The 23,266-nt window shown below is 37.0% G+C and overlaps 3 protein-coding genes across 3 annotated transcripts; 2 read left to right on the forward strand and 1 right to left on the reverse strand.

Moving 5' to 3' along the window:
- Positions 1–96: 96 nt before the first annotated feature.
- On the forward strand, positions 97–7,827 carry LOC131773422 (uncharacterized). Its single transcript, XM_059089402.2, has 5 exons — positions 97–271; positions 2,045–2,172; positions 3,765–4,034; positions 5,998–6,274; positions 6,806–7,827. The coding sequence occupies exons 2-5, from the start codon at positions 2,130–2,132 to the stop codon at positions 7,053–7,055; spliced, it is 840 nt and encodes a 279-aa protein (XP_058945385.2). The 5' UTR covers positions 97–271; positions 2,045–2,129; the 3' UTR covers positions 7,056–7,827.
- A 2,985-nt stretch (positions 7,828–10,812) lies between these two features.
- Positions 10,813–15,696, forward strand: LOC131773220 (malectin-B). Its single transcript, XM_059089207.2, has 4 exons — positions 10,813–11,213; positions 13,799–13,975; positions 14,162–14,219; positions 14,732–15,696. The coding sequence occupies exons 1-4, from the start codon at positions 10,869–10,871 to the stop codon at positions 14,947–14,949; spliced, it is 798 nt and encodes a 265-aa protein (XP_058945190.1). The 5' UTR covers positions 10,813–10,868; the 3' UTR covers positions 14,950–15,696.
- A 955-nt stretch (positions 15,697–16,651) lies between these two features.
- On the reverse strand, positions 16,652–23,195 carry LOC131773410 (ceramide synthase). Its single transcript, XM_059089396.2, has 5 exons — positions 23,007–23,195; positions 22,732–22,815; positions 20,132–20,339; positions 18,969–19,064; positions 16,652–18,241 (listed from the first exon to the last, which is right to left on the reverse strand). The coding sequence occupies exons 1-5, from the start codon at positions 23,132–23,134 to the stop codon at positions 17,924–17,926; spliced, it is 834 nt and encodes a 277-aa protein (XP_058945379.1). The 5' UTR covers positions 23,135–23,195; the 3' UTR covers positions 16,652–17,923.
- Positions 23,196–23,266: the final 71 nt, after the last annotated feature.

Here is a 23,266-nt window from a genome sequence, read left to right on the forward strand (position 1 = left end):
ACAACCTATTGTCTTCAATGGGAAAATAATTACAACCATCATTAAGTGTGTTAAGCCTATTGTATGGTCCAAAACATCTTTCAAACGCAGGCACCGTGTTAATGTGATTGTTATCTTCCGCGAAAAAATCAGTCAACAAGGGAGTTGTTCAACTTAAAAGAGTTTTAGGTGGAATTAGTTGAGGAAGCGAAAAAGATGCTTAAAACTGTTCTGTGGTCTCTCCTTGTGGCTTTATTTAACATTGCAGTAGAAACAGAGGCTAGGACTGAAGGTAGGTTCAGACAATAGTGCTTTACAACATGATTTCTTTCCAAAGTTTTAACACATTTCAAACCAAGAGTGTTCCGAATGATTTTTGATTACTGCATCCTCTGTTGCGAGATTTTACATTAGTAGACGAATCCTGACGTAAAAACTGAGACAGCCGCTACATTTTTAGCAAGGTTCTTAAGCTACGTGAAATATCTACATCAGCACAGCCGATTATGATCAATCGTCGAAACCGACCCTTTCAGAACCATGAGCATATCATCTCAATTTGAAAAAGTCGTTGTTATTTTTTTCTCTCGCGTAGTATCCCACTCAATTTCTTATAAGTTCAGAAGGAAAATGTCTCGTAGCTGCCGCCTTATAGTTCTACATTATCACTCAGCACGTGGCTGTCTAAATTATTGTCTCGAAAGTCTTTACTGAAGAACACCGAGATGCTGACTCGCATCAATTCAATATGAAAAAGTCGATGTTATATTTTCTCTCGCGTTGTTCCACTCAATTATCTATAAGTTTAGGAGGAAAATGTCTCGTGACTATCGCCATGTGCATTATTTAAACTCAGCACATGGCCGTTTATACTATTGTTCTAAAACTCTGAGTAAAATTTTCGCACAGCCCTATACTATATTATGCATTCAGTTCTTGGATAGAGAAAACGGTGACAAAACAATGATTGCCCTTGGGAATACAGATTTGTTTTACAGTAGTAGTATGGGGCTGTGCGAAAATTTTACCAACCTCTTTCCTGAAGCACACCGAAATGCTGACTCACTGATGACGAAAGTTGTCGACTGAGCATGAATTAAGCCGCCTTGTGGAAATCATCGGCAAAACAGGGCTGTTTAGCAAACCACTTCCATCAGGAAGAATGAAAAGTACTAGAATAAAAATAGCAACCAAACGCAACATCGAAAAGAAAGAGAAAAGGGGTGAGTTTATGAGAAAGTGTGGTGCTGGCAGAGGTTGAGGGTATAGCAAGATAATTTCAGTGGTTTATCAACTGATTGAAAATGTAGTCAACCATCGTAAAGAGTTCGGACTTGAGCCGAGAAATAGGCCCATAAACGCGAAAAAGGACTAGGCTAATATCCAGCAATCTTGACCGAACAAGCTTAGTCAACAAAGAATTTATAATGTCTCGTTTGTTTGTTTGTTTCAAGCCTCCACGTCATGCAATATTTTGTTCTTACGGGGATCAAAGCGGGCAGTCTGGAGCGGGCAAGATGGGAATTAATGAAACTGTTTTTATTATCGGCTATACACTCTACGAGGATTGAATCATGATGAAAAATTGGAATCATATTTTATCCTTTCCCGAAGTCGTTTCAAACCAAACCTCAAATGTTAACGAAGTCAAGATTGATCATGCACTGAATGACGGCACACCCTCCATAGTCTGATCGATGTCTCGCCCGAGTGCTTTTCTACCTACAACTAGCCAATCATAGGATGATATTCTATCAGGATTATTTTAATTTCCGAAAGATCAACCGCCCGTCACTTAAATGTCAGAGTAGTTTCTATGGTGCATTGTGTTTCTGTCGTTTGCTCGTAGACTCGATTCCCCCCTTAAACTAGCTAAATCCTTCGAATTCTTCTTTTGTCTCTCTGAACTGCTTTTATCAAGATAAAAATAGAGATAACTCTCTAAAATCGTTAAAAAAACTTCAACTCTGTTCTAGAATCCCACAATAAATGCTGTTTATAGTCTGACTGCAAATCAATTTGAACCTACATATGATTTGGGCTAATTAATAATCTCCTCTTACAGGTCTCGTCAATGTGATATAACAGTGAGCACAAGCAAACTGAAGGAAACCAAAGAGTTCTACACAAAGTACTTGAAATTTAAAGTTATGAAGGAAACGTCAGGATTTCTCTCGCTCCTACCCGGGCCAGGTGACTTGTTATGCTTTGCACACGTTTTTGTAGAAACAAAAGAAGTGACAAGCAGTCTATGAAGCGAGTTTTCACGACAGTTTCTTTTTTTCTGACCAGCTGTTGTAACTTGTTTTGTCTGGTTTTGCGGAAATCGATCAAAATGGGCTAATTTTTTCTTTTGTTCTAACAGCTGTTGTGACTTGTTTTTCTTGATTTTGCGAAACTCAATCGAAATGGACTCAAATTAACAATTGGTTCATGCTTTAGCGTGCACTATCGAGTTATGGAGCACGTGGGAAGTTTGGACTTCCCACGTGCTCCAAGGGAAAAGGTCGGAAAATTGTCTTCGTTTTGGGACTGGGGAGCTGAGTTTCTGTTTGTATCCATTATTGTCGCGAAATAAATTTTTTCCCCGCGCTAACAATGGCCGCTCGCGCGAAAAAAAAAATTTCTGGCGAAGCGATTTGCTCACGCTATCAGCGTGCACTATCGGCACTTTGAGCTCGCTTACGTATACTGAATTCGATTGTGCGGCTCTGCTAGCTATGTTATAATTAGAATTGGCAACCACCTAGAAAGATTAATTCGCGCAGAAGAAAACGCCAAATGAAACATCATGGAGTAACATGAAGGAATCGAGCCACTATATCAATGTCTGAACATGAAAAATTTCAGTTAAAATGTGGTTCGATTTTTCCTTCTCTCAGCTTTCAGGGAGTTATAAATTCAAAATAATAAAAAGTTCTGCAAACAAAAGTAACTCTTCTAAACCTCAAAATGACTGAACCTATGATTAAAATCCTGATGGGACGAGGACACGATTCCGTGGCTTATCGTGAAGAACTCATTTGATGGAAATTTTTCAGAGTAACTGAACAAACTGAACAGCAAGTCATTCAGTACCACGAAAATACAAGATTGAAACGTGTATAGAAGAGCCAAGGAGCAATGAACGTAAAAGCCAATTGTCAAAATCTTTTTTAACAGAAGTTATGTTCAAAATTTTTAACCGAAAATGAATGTCCAACATTCAACTGTGATCTAAAATTGGACTGATTTATCTCTACTTTTGTTTACGGTACATTGCAGTTGTATCATTGCCATCGAAGGTGGCCCTTGGAAATAATTTGATATTGAAGATGGTTCTGTAACATGAAGTTCATATCGAAAGCTTTAACATAGTAATGTCTATTATGCAATTTCAATGGCCTGTCGAAAGTGAAAGGGATTACTTTGATTATACTTAACTGTGCTTTGTGATTGGTCGAGAAAACTCATGCTACTTTTCCAACCAATCAGATGCAAAAGTAAAACCGATCACGACTTGGTCACTCGCGTTTTCCCGCGCTTTGTGCAGTTTGATGGCTTTTACTTTTAGTTCTCATTGGCTCTTAAATAAAGGTATTTTTCTACATTCAGATTGGCCGTTGTGATAACTTTGGTTTTTGGTTTTACGACACTTAATCGAAAAGTACTCTATTTGTACGACCGTAATTTTGATTACGTGTAATCCGCGTTTTTATGCGTAAACCTTGAGTAGTTCTCGCGACAGAAGCCGAGTTGACACCTCGTTCAAGTTAACTTGATTTGTCCTTCCGACTTTTTAATAGGTGTTGCCTTTCTTGATTTCGTCGTGGAGGGTGCAGAACACGCATGCGCCAGACCTCAGTTGGCTAGGAATTTTCCTGGGAAAGGCATGTTTCTTACTTATAATCTGGGAGATGTGGATGCAGCTTGTGAGGAGTTCAACAAGTCTGGATATCCGCTGGCCATGCCAATAAAAACTGAGACTTGGTTTGAACGTCATTGTTACGTCATTGATCCAAACGGGATACCGCTGAACCTAGCTCATTGGAATGACACTCCAGCTGAACCAAAAGGTAAAATATTACTTAGGGGGAACTCTGCCTTTAGTAAAACACAAAGCTAATGAAAAGATTTCTCTCGAGACTGCCACGCTTTGCAGGAGAAGTTTGAGCAGCTTAAGTCTATAGCGTTTTCGTTTGCATTTAAAATGAAAAAAGGGCCTAAATTACAAAACTGGAAAAAAGAAAAACAGAAAAAAGAACGAGAACAAGCACACAGATGGGACAACAAAAAAAGAAAAAAAAAGAGACAAACAAACAAAAAAATTAAACAAATTAAATGGATCAACGAGAAGCACAAACACGAGAAAAATTTTCATTTTGTTATAATGAAGTCTACCTATATTATTTAAGGACTAAAAGGACCTTCAGGGCAGAGTTTGCATTACCAACTGTTGTTATTGTGGAGAGAGAAGTTGGAGATTCAATGCTGTAACGTATTTGCGTTCGTGTGTGCAATTTAGGGCTACAAGGCGTTTGATTTCCACCAATTCGCTCTGAAGAAGGGCTAACGCTCGAAACGGCTGCTTTAAAACTATTTACGGAGGCCAATTTACGTCATTAACTCAGTTGATAAAACTTAATTACCCTCATTTCAATTTAGATTAATCATGTAGGCTGATAAGCGTAAAAAAGTGCAACATTTAGAAGGATGAAGATATCGACTTTGAATTTAAGTGCAACTGATTTCTATTCTCTGAAAAGAGCTATTGTTGTTTAAATTAGTCTGGATTACATTGGGCTGGCTCACGACGCCATGAAATTGGTCTAGAAATTCGCATGTTATTGGCTTTCCGCTTTCAGTTAAAGTATATCCACAGGTGTGCGTTTACGTTCATAAACGTATATTTTTCTGCCTTTAAACCTCCCGTTCAATCGTAAGTGAAGTAAAAAAAAAAGTAAACGCACGTTTCGAAAAGACCCACCATTGTGTATCGATGCAAACGTATTGCAATAGTGTCTATCTTTGTTTGCGAGTGCGCAGAAAGCTTTGCCTACGTCTAACCCTTAAAACCCCAAGAGTGACTAATCTCTCCTCACAATATCACCCCTGAATCAAACATTAAGGTAACGAGAATAAAGAAATGATCACCAACTCAAATTGAACATATATTGCTTACTCACTTTTTAAGGCGGTCGAGGCATTTAGTAAGTGTTAACCCTTAAAACGCTAAGAGTGACCAGCATCAAACTTCTCCCTACAATATCACCACTGAATCACACGCTAATGTCATGAGAATAAAGGAAATGATCACCAACGAAAGAAGCCTTTGATTGATAAACAAATTCTCCTTATCAGCACCTTAGGAAATGTATAAAGAGCAGTATGGAGAATATGCATACTGATTTTAGAGTGTAAAGGGTAAACTTGAAGCTCCCAGTGGCTCCCTGAATAGCATTTTAATTAGCCGTTGTAATCATTTAGCGTTTGGTTATACAACACTCGAAAAATGTAATTTGTGATAATCGGTATTGACACAAATTAATATTTTGCCGACACGGAACAGAGAACTGGGTGCGAGCGTAGTACGCGAAGGCTCATGGGTAGTACGTTTGTAAGAAGAGACCGTTGAGAAACTTGTGGCATTCTACGGTCAGCCTTGCCACTAGCACTTTCCCATAAGGTTTATTTTATTGTGTAATTAGCCTGATATGATTTGTTTTCTTCATTCTCTTCATTGTTTATAGATCAACCTTAAAACCCCAAAGGTGGCGCCACTGCAGTTGGTCGGGGGTACACGGTCCCTATTTTCCTAACAAGAGGTTTTTGGGGTTTACGTGTCCGGCTTTGGCGCATGTAGGACGTTACTTGATGTATCTCTTATCCACTTTGTTGTAAACTCATTGTCACAATTAAAATATATCTTGGGCCTAGCTGACCAACGCGCCCATGCCTCAACCTTTGAGTGTGTTCGGTTGTGTAGTGAAGGCAAAATACGCTTTGTAAGTGACGGTCTTCCTTCTCATCTTTCAACAGGCGTTAGCAGCATGGTATTCTATTATACCTCTCTCAACCTGTCTGATTTACAAAACTGGTACAGTAAAAACCTTAACATGACGGTGACGAGCGGGGTGGACCAGATCGATTGGGTGATAAAGCTGACCGCTGCTAAAGGCACTGTGGAGTTTCGTCCATTCCATCCTAGAAACATAACCAATAACCCAGCTTCTTTCATTCCGCACTTACTGGAAGAATTTGATGGACATGGCCTGTCATATACGTTTAATTTCAACACATCCACCGAAGTGGACAGGTGAGATATTTACAGTATCATTCGGTTCGCTTTGCAAAGATGCAAAAAAGAAAAGAATCCTGAGTTCTGATCGGTTAACTGAGCTCTTGTAGCCGGCTTACATATCTCTAGGATCGATTTCCGCCGTTTTCACGAGTCCGATCTTCGATCCTCTCACGAAGGAACGGCTGTGATTTCGGGAATTGAGCGCGGACTCGTTTCCCGAACAGCGGCTGGTAATCGAGCCTAACATTCTTCTTTACCTCTGGGCAATTTTTTTCATAGTAACCGAGTACTATAGTTACTTGAAATGTTGTGGAGGGTACTTAGTAATGCTAAGAGATAAGAATGAGGTGTCAGCAGAAATCGCTAGCGCTCGCATTCATCATAGTCACTCTTCCTATTTTAAGGCTTTCGTGTGGCCCGGAAAGGACTAAGAAGGCCCTCAGGGCTGAGTTTGCATTATTGTTGTTGTTGTTGTTTTTACAAACACACATTTGCGCATGTCTTGGTCCGATATTAACAAAAGCAGAACTCTTGGATACGTTGCAGGTGGTGCCAGTACCTTGAAGACCGCAATCTGAACCTAAAGCGACCATTAGGCCGGGTGGGTGGGCATAAGAGATGCGCAATAGATGACCCGAATAGTGTGTTAATAAACATAGCCACCCCTGGATGGAACGAGTACGAAGAAGAGGTGAACTGCCCGGTCGAAACGAAATCCGAAGCTCCAGGGATTTTGAAAGGAGCCAGCATCTTGTCCGTGGCTGTAGCGCTTCTTATTTCAGTCTTGCTTTTTTAGCTCAGTATAAGTGGATATGAACGGAGGATGAAGTCGCTACATTTCCTTTATTTTCAATAATTTTTTTAGGTCATACCAACACAACGGTCAAATGACCGCATGTGCGCAGAGGCTAGGTGGCGTACATCTAGGTTGTCAGAACCAAGTTGTCTTATAAACAACCACACAAGCGAGTGAGTCGCGGTGTTTAAATGCCGTATGGCTTTTCTGGTAAAACCTAGCAATAAAATGGTACATCAGCTGAAAATTCGTAATTACATAAGTTACGTGTACGAAAAGTAACTAGCTTTCCTTTTCTTCACTTCTGTTTCCTTTCATATAGTTACCTGGACGTATCAATGTTTTTCTTTTTCTTTTTGCATATTTGTCATGAAAGCAACTGGTTCTTATGTTTTCCTTTAAAATTTTGCGCGGGAACTCGTCACACTGCTGGGTAAAATTAATCCTTTTGCACATGCCGCACATTTGACCGCTGTGTTTGTCATACCGTTTTTGAGTGCAGTAAGGCAGTAGGACTCTACCTAGTTGTTTCTCTATTTAAACAGTCCCATAGGAAGCGCACGAGAGGTGCACGCGAGGGAAGATGGTCCTTCGTTGTAGTAATGCGTCAGTAACCATAAAATCGGTGTTTTAGTTAGTTTGCATCGCTCGCTATTAGAGCGATTTTTGTTGCTGTTATCGTTGTTAATTTACATGAATACACGAATCTTAAACTGGGTTTTTGTAACTTTTTTTCTGTGATTTAATTAAACTTTATTCTCTAAACTCCTCATTTTTCGATTAAATTCATGATGTCTATTTCGCACCTTTGTCTGTTTGCCAAAAGGCAACTGATACAGCAATTCTACACGGATGTGCAGTGTTTGAAGCCGTGCACTCAGAGTCCACGTCTCAGATCCGTATAATTTTTCAAAAGATGACCATCTGGAAATTGTAAATGTTTACAGATATTTCTATGACTAAAAGTGTTGTGAACAGAGCAATTTTCAGTTGAGTGAATGACTTGAAATGGTTCTATTTTATGTTCCCCTGTGATTGGTCTAGAAAATTCGTGCCACCCCTCAACCAGTCGGATGGTTAATTAAAACCAATGGCGTTGAAGTCTTCCCAGTTTTCCCGCCCTTCAAGCAGTTTGCGTGTGTTTATGTCGAATTCTGATTGGCCCCCTTCAATTTGCTGTGGCCATATCACCGCTGCGTCGTGCAATAATGAAACTGCTGGGTGAGTTATAAATGTCACAACCTTTGCGTTTATGTCTCGAAATTGTCTCAACATAGGTTTGCATCAAATGGTAATAATATTATTGATTTTATAATTTTCTCCAGCCAAGTTATCGATGAACTTCTCACATCTGCGTTTTATATTCAAGCAACTAAGGCGTAAAGGGAAGGGAAAAACAGTGATAATTTTTACATGTGTCGTTGTTTACTAGGAAGTTGCATAATAAACGGCCAGCTTATGATCCTTAACCAAACGAATTGGGATTTTTGGCGAAATGACCTCGATTTGTAGCGAAACGACTTAGTGGTGAAAGACTATTCAATCAATCAATCAATCCAACTTTATTTATCAAGGGGAAGGACGAAACAGTTACAATACTGATAAACTTGTGGCCCTCCTACATCAAATATGTCCTATGTATATACTAAAAATATCCTATATATATATATACATACATATAATGAATGTAACCGAAGAAGTTACAATTCATAGACCCAACGTTTCGACACTCCTGTCTAGTGCCTTCATCAGGGGTGATCTAAACGCTGCAACAAGAGGTCCTTTCACACGATCACTAATTAGCGGTCTTTTTTCTGACGAAGTGTAAATAGGCGTCAGGAAGCAAACCGCCATCGTCACAATGTAAAGGAGCGTGGGTGGAGTTATATAATATATTATTCATTTATCTAATGTAAATGAAGCGGAGCGCCTTCTGTCGCATTTGAATTCAGTAGAGCCGTCGATCCAATTCACCCTTGAGCGTGAAAAGGCTAGACATTTGCCCTCTCTTGATTTAAATGTGTCCAGAGGGGTTCAGGGTAATTTAGAGACAAGTGTCTACCGTAAACCTACCCACACCGACAAATACCTCGCTTTCGATTCTCACCACCCTATTTGCCATAAGAAGTCTGTAGCCAAACCTTTACTTAGGAGGGCTGACTGTCTACCATCTTCACTCTATTCGAAGGCTGAGGAGAGGAAATATGTTTCTAATGTCCCAAAGGCAAATGGCTATACAAAAATCTTTCTCCGTAACTTCCAAAAACCAGTTACAACTAGTAACGCTCTTGATGAAAGGGAACCAGCGACTGGTTTTGCTGTTACTCGTTACATTCAGGGTGTTACGGAACCCATCAAGAGAATTTTGAATAACCACAACGTTAAAGTTGCTCAAAAACCTTTTCAGACTTTGGGGCATATTTTCGCCAAACCTAAGGATCCTGTTACGAAAGAACAACGAACCGACGCCATTTATTCTATTCCTTGCAATGACTGTGACAACGAATACATCGGACAGATCAAACGTCAGTTTGGTACACGTTTTAAAGAGCATCAAAAAGCGGTTTTCTTTTGTAAAAAGGAAAATTCTGCTTTATCGGAGCACATATGCCTAACTGAACCATACAATTGGGTGGGATTATTCTAAAATTATCACCACTAATCGACGTTACCACCAGCGCCTTTGTTTGGAGGCTTGGCATATTAACTCCGCCCACGCTCCTTTAAATCGTGACGATGGCGGTTTGCTTCCTGACGCCTATTTACACTTCGTCAGAAAAAGGACCGCTAATTAGTGATCATATTAAAGGACCTCTTGTTGCAGCGTTTAGATCACCCCTGATGAAGGCACTAGATAGGAGTGTCGAAACGTTGGGTCTATGAATTGTAACTTCTTCGGTTACATTCATTAATCTGTAAACCAGAGTAGCATCAAACCACGTCTGATTGTCCACCTGGTTGCCGTGTGAACTTTAATATAATATATATATATATATATATATATATATATATATTTGCACTAAGAGTAATAGGATATAACCTTGATAAAGATACAGAAAGAGAAAATGGAAAACAATTCAAAGAAGTAAAAAATAAAATGGCAATTTACCTTAAAATGACGAATTTCCTCATTCAAATGGAAAAAGTAGTCATCCAGGAATCTACGTAGATCTGAATTTGAATTTGACACCTTAATTTTGTCTTTAACACTGGTTGGAAACGAATTCCAAAGTTTTGCCCAACTTACTGAGAACGTTCTGCCACCCTCAGTTACCCCATTAACTCTCTTACAGACAAGGTTCCATTCTCCGTATCGACTTTTCCTATAATCTATATCTTAACTCCCAGTAATTAAACCGTTCATGTATTGACGGCAATCACATACTAGGCACTTATGAATGTGTTCACTATGTCCACTATTGTGGACTTCTTGGTTACAATTTTCGTCCGTGGCGCGTTTCTGGAAATAAAGAGCATTTGACAGTTAAGAATGAACAGCAAGCGGGTTCGCCAAGTATCACTTTCGGTTTTCCACTGATCCAATGAACTGAGGATAGAGGCATAGAAAGTGGAACTTACCTGGTGCGAAGGCGAACATCTCAAAACGGAGGCCATCACAGAAGGGAAAATGGAGGCTTCTGCCCACTCGAGACATATCTGAAACTGCAGAACTTTTCGCAAACGGTAGGAAACTGGGATCTACCAAATTGGAATCAATGGTTACCAGACCCCGCTACCACTTTTGACTTACGCGGATCTTTATGGGAACTAATATTTAGCCTGAGGGAGTCCTCACTTGATATAAAAGGCAAGATGGAAACTTTACTGTTTGAGGTTTTTGTCACCCTTCTCTTGGGAATCCTTTGTGGGGAGGTTTCAAGCACAGGAGAAGTTGTATATGCGGTAAATAGCGGCGGGCCGGCGCATACAGATCTGAACGGAGTTCACTACCAAGCTGACAAACTTACCGTGGGCACCGCGTCTGATTTTGGCAAATCGTTAGCAATTGGAAGAGTCGCCCCGGCAGATCAAATACTCTACCAAACGGAACGATATCACTTTTCAAACTTTGGATACAATATTCCTATAAAGGAAAACGGCGATTATGTGTTGATTTTGAAGTTTTGCGAGGTCTACTTTCAAGGTCCGAGACTAAAGGTAGGTCTCGATCTCGGAACTGAAACGCATGGATAAATCTCCACGTGTGAGAGCGGCAGTGATGAATGCAGCTTAGGTTTAACGGTGTACCCATTCATCTTGTGCAAACCTATTGTATCAAATTAATTTTTGTGTTTTGATGGATGTGCTTTTAATTTTCATGTGGCCTTTGCACTTGCAGGTTGGTTTATTTACATGCAATATGCATGGCAACTTTCTCTACAATAATCAATGTAGGAGCTTGTTTATTTTCAGGATTATATAAAGGCTGAACTTACACGGCAAATAAGGAACACAAAGGCAATAATAATTATATATATATATTTTTTTGTTTATGGTGAAACTTTGTCTGGCTTTTCCGTGGAAAAATTGTTTTACATCAAGAGCGAAATTTTCGAACGGTTAAATTAAAATTAATAGGTTTTGATCCCGCATCTTGTCTAAATACTATTTATATAAAGATCTTGTTAAAGGTTGAAACAACCGTCTGCCTTTTAGGAATAAATTGGAAAAATTCAACAATGGAATAGTTTAAATTTAAAGAATAAAGCTGTGGTTTCCTCGTTCGGCTATTTGTGTTACTCTTGTATTGACTTATTACAAGGGATGCCCTTAATACAAAAGCGGGTGCTGTTCCTTTAGTTTGAATGAATCGTTTTCAAATTGAGAATACGTGCCGATATATTTTAATTCAATTACATATTCAGTGGAATTCTATTCGATAAAAGAGTGCAAGATACGCTTTCAATGGTTTGTCATTGTGGAGTTCTTGTTTCAATGTTTTTTTTCAGTTTTCAAGGCTAATATTTCCATTTCATACAGTGAAACGGTTTGTTGAAAATTAAAAAGTGCAAAACAAACAAAACATCCTCTTGGGAGAGCCTGTTCATAAAACGACCAAGTACCTTGTTTATCACCATTACCCAATTTTCAGGCTTAAAAGGCTCCAATGGTGCTTGTCTGGTGTAAAAACTGCTCTATTGACTGTAAGAATGCTAGGGTAATTTCCAAGGTAAACTTTTGATTTAACAAAAATTTAAATCTGTGCACCCTGCTAACTCTAATGAAGCAGGTGACAGCTCCTCAATATTACCAAAACAATGATTACTTTATTATTCTCAGTTACATTACTTGTTCCTTAGGTCACTGCTTTAAAGTTCTTCTGTCAACCTTAATTTTGTCACACAAATTTTCTGTTATGCTCTTTTGTGTTTTATGTCTTAACCCTTAAATTTCCTTAAAGTGACTAGCATTTGATTTCTCTTTACTACATTGAGGTCATGTTATTAAAGGAAATAATCACCAACTAAGGAAGCTCTTGATTGTCAAACAAATTCTCCTTTACAGCACCTTAGGAAATGTATAGAAGCAGTATGGAGAAAATCCTTATTGTTTGTCATTTTTAACCAGAGAATGCTTTTATGTTTGATGAATTTCAATTCTGCCTGCTCTTTTATTTTGACTGATTTTCATGATTTATTAAGTTGAACAAATAAAGTTGTAAAATATTAAAAACAATAACTCATTTACAGTAGTGAAGCCAAGTCTTCAAAAAGGGGTGAAACAGCAGTTGACATCCTTTTATGCATATCTAGTCCTGTATTTTATCATGCCTAATAGTATTGCACCTCTTCTACCCTTTTACTCTCAGAAGTGATCATGACATAATGTCTCCTCACAGTATCAATACAATATCAGGCTGCAAAGTGGTGAGAATAACACAAAATATTAACTAGGGGATTATCATTTGATCAAACACCAAATTCTCATAACAGTATTCATAAGAAATGTATCTCAGACAGTAAAGAGAAATTTCATTGAGATATTGGAAGTTGAGGGTTGAGGACCCTAACCTCACTTTCATATTGAGGCAAGATTATATTTTACATTATTGTGAGGCAGTTTCTTGAACTCTCAGCTTGTTTAAGACTGAAAAAGAAGTTTCATAACAAAAAGATTTGTTGCATGTAAAGTTTACAGGTTTTCAATTCTGCAGATTTTAAGGACTGTCCTCTACCTGAAAGAATAATTTTGCTAAACCTTGTAACAAACTCTGCATGTATGGCATGGGTCACTTTGTATCTCTTTCTTTGTGGATCACCAAAAATATAATTTTATTGTGAAGTCTACAACAGCAAATCAGATTTGAAAATATAAGGTTTTCTCGATTATTGATACTCTGCTGCTCAAAGAGAAAATTGGGAAAATTGTTCTTTGCAGAAATTAATTTCCTTCCAAACCACAAACATTTGTTATGGCAAACATTAGTTGATTAGCAAAAAGGTTCTTCCACTACTTTTTGATGCAACAAAGGTTTTGGATTAATGAAGTGTTAATTCTAGAATACAGGGGGTAAGTTTCTAAATAAACTGTGGTGCTGCATTGGTGGTTGGGGGGGGAAGTACAAAAAGATGATTTGGTTTTATCAACTGAGTTGATAATGTAAATTGGCTGCTGTGAAGAGCCTTTAAAGCTGATTATTCAAGCATTAGCCCTTCCTCGGAACGATTTAAAGACACAAACTTACTGGTCCAATTTGGAGATGTTTAGAGAGAAGTCTACATTTTGTTTCGTTTTCTTTGCAGGTGTTTGATGTGGCAGTAAATCAACATACTGTACTTAAAGGATTAGACATTTATGAGAGAGTTGGTAGAGGGGTTGGTCATGATGAGTACATTCCATTTCGAATAAACAACAACCAGGTTCTGATCGATGGGGAAACATTACCATTTAGTGGAACTGTTTATGTTGAATTTATGAAGGTAAGTTGGTTTGTAAAAATTTTTAACATTTTTATGTGTGAAGAGATTGTATCTCATATTGAACATGGGGAGTTGTGAGACTGACCCCTCCATTTCATTAATTTTGGCAAAAACAGGAAACCCAGGAATTGGATTCTATTTTTTTCACTATAGTTTCTCATACGCTGTTTTGTTATTTAAAATCAGGGCTACTATGATAATCCCAAAGTTAATGCTGTTTTAGTTATGAAAGGAACTCTAGAGGGTGAGTACCATTTTCCATTTTTTTCCAATTTTGAGGTTCATACTGTAAGTTATGTACTAAGTTTTTTGGCTTGCATTTGTGGATCAAGTGTAAAGTGCGTGGGCCATAAATGTAAGCTGGAAAAAGGAGGTTGGTAAGATATGTTTTGTATCTCTGGGTTCAAAAAAATATTTCAATTCAAACAAACTTTGGAATTGAGTGGGCTGTATAGGGAATTAGCTCCTGCTGAATTGACCAATCACAGAACATGCAGGAACTGCGAGATATAGTAACTGGCTCTTTGCCAGACAATGTACATGTAATTAAATAGTTTGACAACTTGACAACAGAGAGTGCCAGGATTGAAGAACAATCTTCATTGAAGAAGAGCTTGGCATTATCAAGTGAAGGATATTAAGGGCACTGACTGAAGAATTTTTTTGGACAATTCTGGACAGAATTTCTGGACAATTATTCCCTAACTGGAACAGTGGATTTTGTTTTTGAATGCCATCCACTGCTCTCTCTTACAGATGTACCAAAGTTACCTCCGCTATCACGCCCAGGGGAAGATAATGAAGATGATGATGAAGATGAAGAAAGTAAAGAAGATAAACCTAAGAAACAGCGTAAGATTTCTGGCCCTAAAGCAATTGACCCTTATGCCAACGATGAATCAAGCATGTTAATTCCTATAGCTATAGCTATTGCAGTGTTTCTACCAACACTATTTTGTCTGTGTAAATTGTGACAGCTACAGCTTGGTTGATTTTATTTATTTCACCGTGTTACACTATAGCAAATTTCTGTTACCCAAAGCTTTGAAAACAGCTGAATAAAAATTCATTCTCCAAGGTAAAAGTTTTTAGTAGCTAAAATATTGTGCATCAGTGCCATAGGTTTACAAGGTGTTTCATACCATGATAGTTTTTCAGTGTTTGTCCTAATAGTGAAAACTTCCAAAGGATCACAATTGTGTTTTCATTTGGATTTAGTCTTGATAAGTTGATTCCTTATCACCAAGATGTAAATTGTAATTTGAACTCCAATTTTCAATTATTTGCCATAGTTTGTAATTACAACTTGATAAAGGTGATTTTTTTTTAAACTCCTTTTGCTCTCAGGATCTGAAAGTTAATGCTTCAAACCAATGTCACTTGTTGCTCTGCAGGCTAATCCTGGGTATTTGGTGATGTTTGAAAACCATATCCCCTTTTTGATAATTTTCTTTCTGAAAATATATGGAGAATTTACATTCTAATACCTTCTGGATTTATAAAGTTTGACTGAACTTCTCTTATCACCTCTTGACACCAGCCTACTCTTAAACCTGTTGTTCATCAAATTTTTACAACAGAAAGGCTTCATGATGAATTATTATTTATGAAAAAACAAAACCAAGCAAAGGGTCTGTCAAGTTAGTGATATTATTAAGTTTTAGATATTAAGTGAATTTGTGTTAAATAAAGTTTACCATCACATTGGTTATGTAAACAAGTGTGTACTCTTGGGTATCTTTCCATGCCAAACTTTTGAAGAAATGCTTAACAAACAGATTTTATCTTGCTGTCTGTTCAGTTGTGGATCTCAGATGATGTTAAAATGTGGCATGCAAAGCACAGCTAAATATGTCATCAATGTGACATCTTCTGTGATCTATTACTGTACAGACCCACAGCAACATGGAATGTATTTGTTTTGCGTGATAAAAAAGGATGTGTTGTTAATGGTGATGTCATCCATGCAACTGTACTTTCCTCCATTAAAATGTGTGCATTATTCAGCTTATCATATAAATTTAATTTGATAGCTGAACTAAAAATTTACCATCTTCACTCACATGAAGCTTTTAACACAGCTGGTCATAGCAAGCAGTATGCTTGATGCATATGATCCTTCTATGTGCTTACTTACACCAACATATTCTTTATTAGTGAATTCATAGAAATTTTTTCCTATGCCTTGTGTTTTGGTTATCCAATGCAATTGAAAACTGTTTTTAAACAACAGAATATGATCCTGCACATATTTGGTCGATATGATTTCTTGTCTGACAACTTCCCCCAACTAGCTGGTGTTACAAGATGTGACCCTTCAGGAACAGATGTTGAATAACCCCCTCTTCATCTATTATCTGGATTTTTTTATTTTCTGGGTATGCTTCCCTGTTCTCTACTCCTAGTATCTCTAAACATTTATATTCATATTTTTGATAATCTGAACTTTCAACTATCTAGACTACTAAGCCCGGTCCACACAAGTCCTGAATGATCAAAGTTCAATGACGTGTACAATGATTGTTTGCATACCAATAGCTTGTGAGGAGAAGTGAGAAGGAACAAGGAACTTCAAACTTACTTTTTGACACAAATATACATTTTGATTTAACCCTTCCCTTAAAAAAAAAAAAAACAACAACAACAACAACAACAAAGGTTTAATATAATCTAGGCATCAACATTAAGCTCCCGTATAAACTAAGCAAGAAGAAGTATTTAGGACCATTATGAATTGATATGTCTTTGCTTTATTTGAAATTGATACCACAACAGATAAATAGCATGCATCTCTGTGATAAAAAAATCTTCCCAATTCAACAGACAGTAGCCCTATTTCCTAACTTAATAAATATTAAAAATCCAAAATTTCAAAACATGTCACCTTGAAAACCATACCCCTTATTAAAAGTCGTAAAGAAGCAGTATGAGAAAATAATACATTAAATAGTTACATTCTTTATCTACTTGGCAAATTATGTAACTTTTCAAAACAGTTCATAAGCTAAGGCTTATAAAATAATGTACATGAATGTGTTTTTTTCTAATGTATAAAGCCCATTCATTTTGATTTGAAACAAATACTTTTAGGAATTAAGTAGTATTGAAGAAATGAATCTTTTCGGCAAATTATATTTTCTATGCTAAGCTTTAGCTCTACTAAAGAGGAATTTTATTCACTTTTCTCATAAATAGTTTCATCTTATACTTGCAGCTCTCTTTTGTTTCCTCTTTGGTTTGATTTCCAAATTCAACTAGTAAATACTGTACAAAATTTACAATGATAGTCTCTTTTCAATCGATAAGCATAACAAATAATCAGTAAATACCATCAAATAAAGCAATGCTCCTCGCAGGTGAGTTGCTAATTAAATAATTCCAGAAAAGAATCCTGAAAAAAATTCAGGTTTTAAGTGAAAATTCAGCAGCTCCTCACCTGTGAGGTTCATTACTTTACTTGATTTTCATCTGCAGGCCAATGACATATATTACATTGAAAAATTGAGTATATACCCTTTCTAACATTCAACATTCAAGATGATAATTATCTAGTACATCTTTAAATAAGTTAGATTATGTTGCATTCTCAAATTTTGATTTATTTGATTTGTAGAAATGGATCTTTTAAAAGAGTAAACCTTCACAGGATTGGGGCCTTCAGATTTGTATGTTTTTCAAGCCTTGTTGCTCAAATTTTCATTTTCTTTTTGCATACATAAATTTGCTTCAAAAACCGTATAATTTTTATCTCATCCATGGACTTATGAAATGGTTTGTGGTCTACTTCTTCTTTAGCTATCTGCCTGGGCCTGTAAATAATAACTTTTTATCACTTCAAGCCCAAAAGTATTGTGCCAGGGGCAATTAATTTCATCAAAACAATGTGTCACCATATCATTTTGCTTGAGTTTAACTCCTCTGAAAAATGTTCACTTATGTTATGTACCATCAGTCACTTTTATAATGAAAACCATTTTCACCATTTACATTTGAAACTGGTTTCTGTTGCAATTTTGGAGAAGGTTTAAAGAACCGAAACACTCCGCGCACAATTATGAGAAACCAGTACAACTGTACACTGAACAACAACAAGCAGAATGAATTGCAAAAGAGAGGTATTTTAAACGGAGTGTGTAGAAAGGGTATGTTGGCATAATGAGCATAACACCAGTACATATAGGGATAAACAAGTACTCTACAACACAGAAACATAGTTGCTAAAAGAACACCATTAGTTACATACAAGATTGATTTCCTCATTTCAAACTGAAAAAGAAAATAGTGAAACACAGTTAGAAGATAATTTGTAGGTTTTCTGCTTACTGGTAAAGGGCAATGGGGTCTGAGGAGTGGAACAAATATACCCTGTTCTCATAAACTAATTACACTAAAAGTGGTTTTAGGGTTTTAATTGCAAGTTGGAGTTTAGATCAAAAGAATACCATAGTGTACCTTCTTTGACACTCTACAAATTGTCTGGAGTACATGTAGGTAAAAAAGGGTTAAGTATGTACTTGAGTGGCCCATCTAGCTGGTACTTACCCCACCTTCCATAGCATGAAGTGTCTAGGAGTATAATACACCCCCCCCCCCTTCCCCTGAATGGGATGTCAGTCTATATCAAGGTTAGTAGTACCCCCAACATTTCATCAGGTTTGACCTGAAACTTTGCCAGTACCCATTTTAACTCCTGGGTGGAGAAAGGTAGTGTAAAAGAGAGGTGTTTTTCCCAAGAAAACAACACAATCATCCGACCAGGTCTGGAACCCAGACCTTTCTACCTGGAATATAAAATCCAGTGCACTAGACATTAACCCATTGCCTCTCCTACTTTCTGCAGTAATGTAAACCATATCAAACTGGTATAGGATAGAACCTGATGGTAGGTAACTGGCAAGTCTTGTATAGGTCATTGTTGAAACCCAGTTGTATGTACCAGTAAAAATCAGTAATATGATAAAAATCATGATTTTCCCAAGAATGGGACTAATACCGTTTCTAAGACTGCCTTGAAGGACAAGAATGGAGTGCTCATCTCATTAAGATATACACATGCTAAGAAGAAGTCTCCTTTTTGCTTCCTCCATATCTAAAATAGAAAGAAAACAATTCTTAGAAACCATATTTGATTAAAAAGTATGTAAGACTATTAGAAAAAAAAAGTGAGAATTGTAGTTTTGATGTACTATTTCAAAAATGAGTGCAAGAGTTTCATTGGGGTTTCCATGGCAAATACAAGAAAACTGATGAAAGCACTAGGTTGCAGACTAGTGCTTTTATTGTTTTTAAGTGTTTGGAAACCCTGCTGAAACCCTCGCACTTGTTTTTGAAATAGCTTTTCAATCATACCTCAGGAGTAAAAGAAAATGGAATTATTCAAATTTTTCACATGTGGTTTCAAGTTTGTTGTATTGATATTTAAATTACGAAATGAGTTCGCTATAGTTTGATGCTTTATCAAACTCAAGGGTTTGATATTAAATGAAACTCATGAATAGCACATCATTCTAGTGTTTCACCAGGGTTTCAAACCACATGCATGAGATGAAATTGGTGTGTCTTGGTTGGATAATCACCTTCTGAATAGTTAATGAGTTTTAGAAGAAAATATCTATTTTCTCAAACAGGGATCCTGGGTTTCTTTACCAAGTGCACAGTACTGGTGTTTATTATCCAACTGCACAAAGTAGAGTACAAATAATGTATGAACAGAGTGTAAATATACTGTGATATTGTACAGTTATTTGAACAGTTGATGATTTTGTACTGTAAAAAAAACCTGTTTAACCAGTGAGCTGTGCATGCTATGCTTTTCTATCCACTTTGCTCTACCTGCCTTATGAGATTTAAACAGAAAGACTTAGGAGAAAAACAAGCAGTTGGATAATAAATAACTTATTAGATGTTTTGGTGTGTAGTATCAATGGGTATTTATACTCATTGTTTGTATTTTAACTCAACCTACATGCTCATCAAAATACAGCAAAACCTGTAAAAATACTCAGAGAAGGTACATGGGAAAATATTTGGCTGGAGGTCATGATGCATGGACAGGGTGTGCTGAGGTCTACACATCGTGATATCTAGCCAAATATTTTTCCCATAAGGCCCTTCCACTCAGTCAATAAATACATAATAATAAGTATCATTGCTTACAGTAATAGCAGGAAACCCAACAAGAGGGAGAAGAAGGTGGTGGAAGACAATCAGTTTCTTCTTTTTAAAAAATTTTGTCCAAATATAGTACAAGTCTCTCTGTGGGTCTTCCTGCTTTTCTTCAAGATAAGTTCCAATAAACATCACCACCACATCATAATAAAAATAACTCAATCCAAAGTAGGCATACAGGGTTAAAATTGGTTGCCTGCAAAACAAAAGTTATGAATTTCATGATCTATACCAGGCTATCACTGGCCCATTCAGTATTTTCTTAAGCAACTTTTTACTTACAAGGTTATCGCTATGAAATGATGCTACTGGCAGAAATTTCAAGTGAGGCAGCTGAAAGCCAGACAGTGTTGGATATCAGACAATTTTAAGTGCACAACATCAGAAGAACCCATTGTGCTTTACCAAGCAATTGCCGCTTTTTCATCCAGCGAATTTCCCCCCGAGTTGGCACTAAGCAATAACCCCAAACATTGATTGCGAAATTGGAAGTGATCAGCAAGTACTATTCACCTCCATACAGCCAAAGAAACAAAATCCAGCATCAAGAGTTCAATTTCTGATCAAGTACTCAGTGCATTGCTTGAAATAAACCAATGTTTTTGGTTTCTGTGTAGTATTTACTGATTAAAAATAAATTAACTAAGGGTAAGTGAAAGTGGTAGCAAATATCCACAACTATTCATGACCACTTTGATGAATAATTGTTAAGTAGTTCAGGTAAAAGGCCCACCATACCAGTTTCTTCTAGCTAGAAATATACATGTAGGTTAGGTTACCCCTGATTAAGTCTTTATTTTTCTCATGTGGAAGGAATTTGGAAATGTTTGTTTACAAAAGCACAAATGGTAAGATAATTTCCATTTTCTACTGCTTGATCTTTATATGACCACCAATGACAAAAACCCATCAGTCAATACATGTATATCTATTATTAACCCAAATCAAAACTACATATATCCCAGCAGAGAATCTATAATTGGAGGGGGAAGGAAGGTCCTGGTCCTGATTCATGCATGAAATTTTTTTAGAAAAATTCACGCTTCACGAATACACATAAAAAATAACTTCTGATCCCTCTTCTTGGGTACATGGTTTCAGGTTGATCCTTTTTTTTTCTTGAAATGAAAAAAAAAATTCATGGTCTCATATGTTTCATGAGGCAAATCAAGATTCATGCTGGTTTATAAATTCACAAATTGCCCTCATCTTTCTATAAAACTCACATGCCACATATTAAGTTTGGCCTTATGGCCTTAATTACCCATCACATACACAAACCCTTTGCCAACCTCTAATTAGGTGTATTTCTTGTTGCATGTAATAATCAGAGCTCAGAAACAGGAGAATTCAGGGCACTGCCCAGAAACAAAGAACCCAGGTGCCTCAGGCAACACTCTATTGTCTTAGGGATTGTATGCCTCTTTTACAAAATCTTTTAATAGATAAGCAACCATGCTCTCTGAGAAAAGGACCTTGAGGTAACCTGAGATTATTTTGAGAGCACAGGTTTGAAATAAGTTGTTATATGTAACCACATCAATAATTAAAATGCCTTGAGCTTGTATCCTCATTTGGTACAAATATTTACCATATAAACCTCTTTTGTCTTGAGTTTAGTTTTAATTTATTTGCAAGTTTGAATAAAGGATATGTAGACTATTATTTTAAAATGCCTTTCTCAAAATCAACACTTGTTTGCATTTGTGGTCGGCAAAAAGAACAAATAGTCTTTCTTAGGAAGAATTAGAAAACATGATTGAAACAATATGGTGGTCTGTTTCTATCCAGAGTACAATGACATAAACAAAATGAATTTCTGAGCTTATTTCATGGCAAAAGGAAAGGGAGAAAGAGAGAGAGAGGAAAAAAAAAGAGGAATTACTGGTTCATATCTGACTACGCCTGAGACACGCTTTAATCTGACAATTATCTTGGATAGAGAAATCAAGAATGGGTGGTAACCTCCACTTCCCGCTGGCTATTGATTGGATAAACTTCCACTCCGCATTTAAATCTCTACGGTAATTTATTTATTAAAGGTACTTATCAATATGGTGTCTATCTGAGAATGGATTGTTGCTATTAAAGCAATTTATTATACATGAAATTAAGCAAGCAGAAAAAAATAGGTGTTTCGAGAAGTTTTTAGTGTGGATTTCCCACTTAGAGTTTTTTTTAAAACAGCAAACATTAGACTAGGATTAATGTCATCCTTCCTTCACGCGGGAAGTAACCGCCAATACAAAATAATAAAAATTAGGTACGATACTTTTTAATAGGCAGGTTTTGGTCTCCAAAATTCACCTGTTTCTCAGCCCCGGACATCAAAACAAACAATTTGCCTAAATTTGCGCTGAATGTCAACAGATGTTCGCGGATTGTTGAAAGAAGCAAAGAAAAAAAATTTAAAATCACTTAGAATAAAGTAGAAAATATTGATATGAAAAAACTTGCGCAATAACATCAAAGCTGGCGAGTTTTCGACATACCGGAACACAAAAGGCAGCAAATGTCGACAATGACACCTTATCGCATGAAATTGAAGTTATTAAGTGTTTACGGAAGTCGATTTTTTTTTTCTTTACCTGTGTAACATGATGTCAGTGGAGGTGAAAACAACTTTTAAACCAACGAGAGAGGCGCCAAGCGCTTGAAGCGCCGACACAAACCTGTCAAAAAGTAAATAGTAAAATTGTTTCATCTAAAGAAGGAATCAATTTTTTTCTAAATTCTAAAAATCGCGTCATAATGGATTTTGCATTTACAATGGCGAAAAAGCTTTTTAGTATAAGTTTAGTTCTGTGTATACACGCACACTAGGTCTGGTTTCTTTTGAATCACATCTCCCCATTTAACTTACCGTGTACTTATGGCAAATCTGTCGACATAGTTCAGTCCTGGAAAAATGTACCGCTGCAGGAAGGTGAAAAAAACGTGGGACGACGGAAAGGCGAAGAAGCCGGCTATAAACAAGGTGATACCCACCATTATCGCGGCAGACGTGATTTTACATGCATGCCAAGAAATGCTAATTTCGGACCGGCCGTCAGTGCGGTTGTCTCCTGTCAAATCACGCCATCTTTTCCGAAGATACTTCGGTAGATTAACGAACACTGTCCG

The sequence above is a fragment of the Pocillopora verrucosa genome, chromosome 2, assembly GCF_036669915.1.
Source record: "Pocillopora verrucosa isolate sample1 chromosome 2, ASM3666991v2, whole genome shotgun sequence".
In the NCBI taxonomy this organism is placed as follows: Eukaryota; Metazoa; Cnidaria; class Anthozoa; order Scleractinia; family Pocilloporidae; genus Pocillopora; species Pocillopora verrucosa.

Bases quoted from the DNA above. Each gene is read 5' to 3' on its own strand.
- LOC131773422 (XM_059089402.2), top strand. From the start codon at position 2,130: ATGAAGGAAACGTCAGGATTTCTCTCGCTCCTACCCGGGCCAG. The intron at 2,173-3,764 runs GTGACTTGTTAT...ACTTTTTAATAG, and splicing joins CTCGCTCCTACCCGGGCCAG to GTGTTGCCTTTCTTGATTTC. The intron at 4,035-5,997 runs GTAAAATATTAC...ATCTTTCAACAG, and splicing joins CACTCCAGCTGAACCAAAAG to GCGTTAGCAGCATGGTATTC.
- LOC131773220 (XM_059089207.2), top strand. From the start codon at position 10,869: ATGGAAACTTTACTGTTTGAGGTTTTTGTCACCCTTCTCTTGGGAATC. The intron at 11,214-13,798 runs GTAGGTCTCGAT...TTTTCTTTGCAG, and splicing joins TTCAAGGTCCGAGACTAAAG to GTGTTTGATGTGGCAGTAAA. The intron at 14,220-14,731 runs GTGAGTACCATT...TCTCTCTTACAG, and splicing joins TATGAAAGGAACTCTAGAGG to ATGTACCAAAGTTACCTCCG.
- LOC131773410 (XM_059089396.2), bottom strand. From the start codon at position 23,134: ATGGTGGGTATCACCTTGTTTATAGCCGGCTTCTTCGCCTTTCCGTCG. The intron at 22,816-23,006 runs GTAAGTTAAATG...ACTTTTTGACAG, and splicing joins AGATTTGCCATAAGTACACG to GTTTGTGTCGGCGCTTCAAG. The intron at 20,340-22,731 runs GTAAAGAAAAAA...TTTGTTTTGCAG, and splicing joins ACTGACATCATGTTACACAG to GCAACCAATTTTAACCCTGT.